Raw genomic sequence first — 7944 nt, 5'->3', positions numbered from 1 at the left:
CTTTATAAAATGTTAAGCTTCAGATTTTACAACTTCATAATCGTTAGCATGTGAGAAATGCCAATAATTTGATTTAATCTGTAAGTTAATTTTGGCTATTGGAATTATTTAGTGGCCATTGAAATATCCTTTTAAAGATTTTACAGCTTCTTTAATGGCTTACACAATACTTTTTAATTATACTACAAATTCATTACTATTTTCCTTATTCCAAGTCAAACATTTTCTTTTGTTTTAGCCTTTGTCAGTCACGGATAGATAACTTGCCACAGTATACTTGAAGTATTTGTCCTTCTAAACAATCTTGATTTTGAAGAATTTAATATTTTCTCATTTGATCTGTTCTTCTGAATTTGAATGATAAACTATTTCCTAATGTTAACTTTTTTGCTGTTACTATTGTTTTAAGATAAATTTGTCTTTTCAAACCATAAAGTTATTATTAAATACATTTGGTTCCCAAATATGAAAAACTTCTTGGTGTGGAAAGTGAGTATAACTTCTTAAAATGCCAGCCCCCACCCAGAAAATCACTGCTTTTCTCAAATAATCTGGCCCATTGTTACTAGTTTCACTAGTTTACCAACAAGCAGATTGGTGCTTATTTCATTTGTAATTAAGAAATGGGTCAGTGATTTCTAATTTTGTATCCATTTTTATGATTATTAGATGACATAGTATGACAATTGAACTTGTCCTTCTTTCTAAGTTCCAGAGGATACAGGAGTGGGTGTGGTTCTCAGGTGCAAACCATTACAGGTGTTACACACCCGGGCCTGATGTGGGTCCTACCTAGCACATTATACGTGTTCAATAAATGCCTGTAGGTGGCTTTGCTTGATGATCTCAGAGGAACCTCCAGCTTGACATATCTAAAACTGAACTCAAAGCTTCCTCTCCCCAGAGGAGGGCTTCTGTGAGTCCCATCTCAGTGAGGGGCTAACAGTCCCCACAAGGGGCTAAGCCAGAAGCTCCTCCCCTTCTTTACTCCCGTGTTCAATTTCCAAGTCCTGTTTATTCCGCTTCCTAAAAATCTCCCAGAGCCACTCCTCTCCCTGCAACCCCCTCTGCCTTGATCTGTCCATAGTCCTGTCTCACCTGGCCTTCCTCTAAGAGCCTCCCGTCACAGCTAGAGTCATTCTTCTAATGCCACTCTGCATCCTTTAATAGCTCCATGTTATCCTTGGTTGAAGTTTCCTACTTCACAATGGCTTATGAAACCTATGGTGACTCACCCTCTGTCTCTTTCTCCAGCTGTCCCCTTTCTCTTGCCACAAATTAACTTGAACTCCCTAAATGCACCTGGCCCTCCCTCACACTCTGCCTGGAACATTCACCCTCTTCTATCTTTTTTGCCAGCTTATCTATTTTCCAAGCTTCCAAATATGTTGCCTTTACGGTCTTCAGTTTCATTTTCTCTAACATTGACCTGCAAACCACTTTATGTATATTTTTCTATGTATAATCTAGTTTTTAGAAACCCCTGTGAGATGGTTGGTTTCATTTCTATACAGTAGATGGAGAAACTGAAGCACAGTGTTTAAGAAACGTATGACTACTAAATTATAAGCATCTTAATGGGCAGAGATAGGGACTGGTTCTGTATTTTATATCCAGCCTTTGCATGGGGTGCCTAGGATGGAGCAGGCATTCAGTGCACATTGAATGACTTGTTGAATGAATCTCAGTTTGAGCCCGAGGTACCTCTCTCTTGATTCAAGGGAGCTTCTGTTTCATCATTTATTTTCTAGGACAATTGAGGCCAGCTATCTCTCTGTAACCTCCTCTTCTAGAAGGGAAATACGCCCCGTGAGAGAATGTAGAGGCCTGTGTTGCTCTGAATTGTTCTGGTAGATTTCTTTAATATTGGCTGGCATGGATGAGAAGCGCTTTTGTTCTTGTAGCAATTGATGATTATTTGCATATTTTAGTAGTTTACAAAATAGTGGCCACCCTGCACAGCATAAGAAACACCCCTCTCTCGGTCCATTTAATTTGGTGACCGAGCTATTGAAATACGTGGCTTGTTATGCACATTTCAGCCCTAGTGCCAACTGGTACCTGGTGGTTGCTGTACTGAAAAGAATTCTGTGTGACTCACTTCAATGCATTTCTAATTTGGATTTTTTTTCTTGTAGGTTGTTCTTCAGAAAAAAAAATGGTTATTTCTTTGAACTCATGCCTGAGCTTTATTTGTTTATTGTTATGCCACTGGATTGGGACATCATCACCTCTGAATCTCGAAGACCCTAATGTGTGTAGCCACTGGGAAAGGTAATAGTTCTGAAAGTAGCCTGACAAAGAATTGCTGAGAAGCTCCCTTATATACTGTAATTATCAGTCAGATGTATAAAATTAGAATTTGAGAAGAGCTTGTGAAATTACTTTTAAGTAAAAATCATTAGTCATAGCTAATAAATTAGGTAGTGTTAGTCACCTTGGTCTTATAGCATATATATTATGTGAAAAAAATCTTGATATATCTGATTCTAATGCAGGTGCAATTGTAAGATTCAGGGAAAACATTCATAGCTCAATTAAAAGATCTTCCTACTGTCTTGTCTCTGCTTTGAATTTGCATTAATTTTGGGGAGCTGGACTTATGCATGGGAACCCATGAGTGAGAAGTGGAAAGCAGCATGGGATAATGTACTACAATATTGAAATAAGGGATTTAAAAGAATTGTGCTGTAGATGGCTTGAAAGGGGAGATCTGATTTTGGGGTAAACTGGCAAGGCTGCATAGAGGTAGTGTCCCCTAGATGCTCTTGAAGAACTGAATAAGATTAGTGGATTACGATGGTCGGGAGGGAATCTGGGAAGGGGCGGCAGTTTGAAATCAGTGCCATACGGACCACCGAGAGCTGTGCACAACCAGAGCAGAGTTTGTACTGTGTTGGAGGAGGGTAAGATTGTGTGAAGGGAGATGATGTAATGTCCAGATATGGGCAATTTGCAGTAGGAAGAACAAAACAATAGGTCATCCTCAGGGACCTTATAGTCCCTTTTGGGACACAAAATTAGTCCAACCCATCCAGCGATATTGCAGTACAAGCAAGTCCTGTTGGCTCTGCTCTAATGTGCTAGTTGAAGTTCCCAGAAATTATCTTCATCCAAAAAGCATAAATGCAAGTGTTTAAACAAAGAGAACATGTTAAGTACTGGAGGGTAATATGTATTTTTAATAGCTGTAAGTACAATTACATCAAACTCTTGATTTTCAGCATCATGATGAGCAAACCACAGAGTACACATTCTAATCACCTTTGTCCCCCACTGTTAGGACGCACAAAGCCCAGAGCTTTTCAAGGACCACAGTGGTATTATTCTGGGGACACGCTCGTTTCTCACTCAGCATTATTTTTGGTGAGGGCTTGTCCCTACCTCCATTGGCAGTGTTACAATCAGAGTAATTAAAATATAATTACCTGATTAGTCAATGGAGTTATTATTACCAAACTTTAAGCTGTAGAGAGAATGTATGTATGTAATGAAGTTTTACATATTTGTGGTATTAACTACATTATACGGGTTTTTTTTTTTTTTTTTTTTTTTTTTTTTTTTTTTTTTTTTTTTTTTTTTTTTTTGAGACAGAGTCTTGTTCTGTCACCAGGCTGGAGGGCAGTGGTGGAAATCTCGGCTCACTGCAACCTCTGCCTCCCAGGTTCAAGCAGTTCTCCTGCCTCAGCCTCCTGAGTAGCTGGAACTATAGGCGCATACCGCCACACCCAGCTAATTTTTGTATTTTTAGTAGAGATGGGGTTTTACCATGTTGGCCAGGATGGTTTTGATCTCTTGACCTTGTGATCTGCCTGCCTCGGCCTCCCAGAGTGCTGGGATTACAGGTGTGAGCCACTGCACCCATTATATAATATTTAAGCAGAAGGACTTCCTATTAGTCATCTTTATAATATTTACAGCACCTCAGATAAACCATTTCATACCAACAATATATAATAAATATTTATTAAAGTCATAAAAATGATTCAGTGGGTACATGAATGGGTACATGTCAAATTTAGAAAAGGAAGAGACCACTGGTGGTTGGACTTCTTGGACAGATGGTAGATTTGGGATGGGAGGAAAAGTCAAGTTTGTAGATGCTGTGAAATAAGAATCAACAGATCTTGGCAATACATTGACCGAGGAAGTGAAGGAGGAGGGAAGACTGACTGGGATTTAGAATTTGCTGTGTGAAGTAATCCAGGTGTCATTGCGCATGTGGAAAAATAAACTAAAATAAAGAGAGTTGATTTGAAAGGAAGGGGGTTAGTGTGGGTTTGCCACGTTGTATTTATAAAATCAGTTCAAAATATGGGCCTGGAATTATTTGGAAATATAGATTTGGGAATATCCAGCATGATGAGATGTGAGATGTGAACAGATGAACTCTCTGAGGGAAAGGCTGTAAGAGAAAAAAAAGGCCGGGTGCAGGGCTCATGCCTATAATCCCAGCACCTTGGGAGGCGAAGGCAGACAGATCACTTGAAGCCAGGAGTTTGAGACCAGCCTGGCCAACATGGCAAACACCCATCTCTTCTAAAAATATAAAAAGCCAAACGTGGTGGCACCTGTCTGCAATCCCAGCTACTTGGGAGGCTGAGGCTCAAGAATCACATGAACTCAGGAGGTGGAGGCTGTGGTGAACTGAGATTGTGCCACTGCACTCCAGCCTGGGCAAGTGCCGCTGTACTCCAGCCTGAGTGACAGAGTGACTCTGTCTCAAAGAAAAAAAAAAAAGAGAGAGAGAGAGAGAACAACTTCAAGGCTTCAAATAATCCAGCACCCACTCATACACTCAGAAGTACACATTTAGCTCTGCTTCCTTGGTCAGAGCTGCCAATGCCTAATTGCATTGTTTTGCACCACTGATAATTCCCACTGTCTACAACACTGCCTTGCATGTTGCATGTGTTCAATAAATAATTGTTGAATGAGTGAGTTCATCTTCTGATAGGAAATGAAATGACTAAATATGCACATCAATGTGGGGGGGCAGGGCGAATGAGAAAGACAGTCAAACAAGGGGCACATTAATCTCTCAACCTAATAGAACTCCACAACTGTACAAGTGATTAGCATAAACTCTAAAATGCTCACTAAGGGAGAGGGAAATTGAATGTGAACAAATAGGAAAATGATGACAAAATTTTCCATTTTTTAAAATGTACTACTAGGAAGAAGGGTTGATAGCTATAACATTCTTATTGATAAATTTTCTGTTGAAAGGCTAAATAATGATTCCTAGAAGAAAGGTAAAGGAAAGAATTGTTTTGGTAAGAATGGGGATAGATGTAGAAGAAACATTAAAATGATCAAATAAAGGCACAGGTGACAGGTTCTTCTAGTATTTTCAAAAATGGAAATGGGCTTGAACTGAAATGCGGAGAGAAAGATGAGCTCCAAGGACATAATTCTGGTAGTAGGGCTCATATTAAGTTCTTCCTATGCTAAAAATCACCTGTACCCCATGGCCTGTGTGGTTTGCAGAGCTGAGTCATGAACTTGTTAGAAATGCAGACTCTCAGGTCCCACCCCAGACCTACTAAATCAAAATCTGCATTTTAAAAAGATCCCAGGGAGATTTGTCTCCATATTCAAGTCTGAGAAGCACTAAGCAAAAATACGTCCATCAATGCCTTCTAGCTGCATGCCAATTGATAGCTGAATATTTATTTTGAAATAGAGATGTGCCTTGTTTTAATGCAGCAATTGTGATTCTAAGAAATCGTACATAAAATGAAAGAAAATAAAATAATTTAAAATACCCAAGAGGTGTTCATTATTATAGGAACTCTGTACAGTGTCTTTTTGGAAAATGAATATCTCTAGAAATCATCTGTTTCTTCTCCTAACCTTCTTTCTGTTTTCTGTGAATTTGAGCTTTTCCATTCAGTGGGGTTTCTTCTAAAAAAAGGCACAAGTGAAGAGAAACCACTCTTTGCCCAAACCTTCAATTACTAACACAGAAGTGAGAGTAATTGAATCAGCCCTGAAGTGAGCAGAGATAAGAAATGAAGATTATTACCATATCTGATTAAAGTAACAAGATAATTTAGGCAGGTAAAATGTAATTAACCACTTTGGAACGTGCCCAAGTGATAATGGCTTCCTCTCCTTATTCTCCATCTCCTCCCCGACTCCCCGGTTCTTTGACCTTAAATTAAATCTTGCTGGGGTTTCTCCCCAGACAATACTTAAAATCATGGTGATGATATGTTTTCAGTATGTTTGAGAAGATTAAACAAACAAACAGGAAGTAGAGTTTTGCCTCTGAATGCTGAAAGTTGTGCAGAATTAGGATCGATTTTTTAAAATTCCAGTTTCCCACTCCTTGTCTGTTTCGGAAGCTTTAAATATTCTATAGTGTTGTTTGAGAGAGGATGGGGCAGGCCAGTGTCTGAAAGTCTTGGTGTTATTGCTGACTCTATCTGGAAGCTCAGTGCTTCTTGTTAATGAAGGTGGGATTGGACCGGATAATAGAGGAGGTGCCCTCACGCTCTGTGACTTCAGGAGCAGCTGCTGGTGAACGTGGAGGTATGGAGTGTTAGCAGAGGAGCTAGTTAAGTTCCAGCAGCAGCCTAAGCACTGGCCAAAGTGGCGGTGAAAAAGACCAGAGACGGTGGGCCCGTTCTTGAAGACACTTCCCCTCATGACTCAAACACATCGCTTCCAGAAAATGGCCTCCTGAGGAGTGACAGCTTAATTTCCTAATGATTGGTGGCAATTGAGCAAATTAGGTGTAGTCACAAAGTATTTGGCAGTCATAATTTGAAGACTACGTACTAACATGGAAATGTGCTTATGATACACACTCAAGTTAAAAAAAGAATGTTTCAGAAGTATGTGCATGGCATGATTGTTATAAGAATTTAAAAATACCCTCAACTAAAAACTAAAGTCTCCTGGAAACTTTAAAGAAGCACAGCTACATACTATTGGTGATTATGTGAGAGCTATGAAATTCTCTCTCTTGCTCTCTTTTTAAAAAATGTGTTTTCCAAATTCCATAGTGTGATTATAATAACTTTACTAATGAAAAAAAAGGAAAAAACTGTGTAGAAAGAAAAATAATGGGTAAGAAACAACAGAAAATAAATTCATGTCGAAAGGCTTAGTACCTTTCTCCTATAAGCTTAAGTGGAAGCTTCAGTTTCTGACCAATGATAATTAGGCAGGAAATTATCATCGGTCAGAAACTGAGGCTTCCACTTAAGCTGATATAGTAATTTAACTATAGTTTTAATATAGTTAAATTAGTTGAACTATATTTTAATATAGTTAAATTAGTTGAACTGTAGTTTAATATAGCTCAAAATAATTTATATGTAGTCAGTTCTGTATTGGGTTTGAGTGTCAAAATAATTTTAATGAGTAGAGTCAAGATTGAGGAGAAATGCTCCAAACATAATGAATTTTATACTCCTATTGCCCTCAAACTATATATATATTTCTCCATGGAAAGCTATATTGTATTACATTCAGCATTTAAATATTAGCCTCTTGTTAGGTTGAGAGCTCCTTGAGGGCAGGAATTGCATAGAAGTTGCTCAATAAATATTTGTTGAATCGGAATCCTAAATACTTTGATTGCCTTTTTAATAGAAGAGCTATTGGTGAGCAGCAAATGACAAGAAGAGGAATTCATGTACTCCAACATTTCCTCTCATTTAAAAACTCTTTTTGGTTGCTAGAAATCAGTGAAAACATATTTCATGTTTGCTTATGGAATTGGTTCTTCCATCCACATCAAATAGAACTGGCCAGGATGCATTTGTTGATGATAACTTTTGTACTTCAAAGAATACAGACTTGAACATCATAACATAGTCTTCGAAATTTTCTGTAAACTCTATCAGGTCTAGTTCTAACAAACGAATTTGGTTCTGTTAAATTAGTACTGTAGAGACCGGCAAAATTATTTTTTTCTCTCAACTGTCATTA

The 7944-nt window shown here is 38.4% G+C and overlaps 1 protein-coding gene across 1 annotated transcript in view; it reads left to right on the top strand.

Moving 5' to 3' along the window:
• The first annotated feature begins 2141 nt into the window (after positions 1 to 2141).
• The window catches only part of MEGF10 (multiple EGF like domains 10), a 131148-nt gene continuing 125345 nt past the window's right edge, over positions 2142 to 7944 (top strand). Inside the window, exon 1 of the mRNA XM_017500999.2 lies at positions 2142 to 2274. Coding sequence (XP_017356488.1) covers positions 2159 to 2274 — 116 coding nt within the window. The 5' untranslated portion in view covers positions 2142 to 2158. The remainder of the gene's footprint in view (positions 2275 to 7944) is intronic.

The sequence above is a fragment of the Cebus imitator genome, unplaced genomic scaffold, assembly GCF_001604975.1.
Source record: "Cebus imitator isolate Cc_AM_T3 unplaced genomic scaffold, Cebus_imitator-1.0 Scaffold275, whole genome shotgun sequence".
Lineage (NCBI taxonomy): Eukaryota > Metazoa > Chordata > Mammalia > Primates > Cebidae > Cebus > Cebus imitator.
Note: the sequence above shows the minus strand (reverse complement) of the source record. Positions and strands in the feature narration are given on the sequence as shown.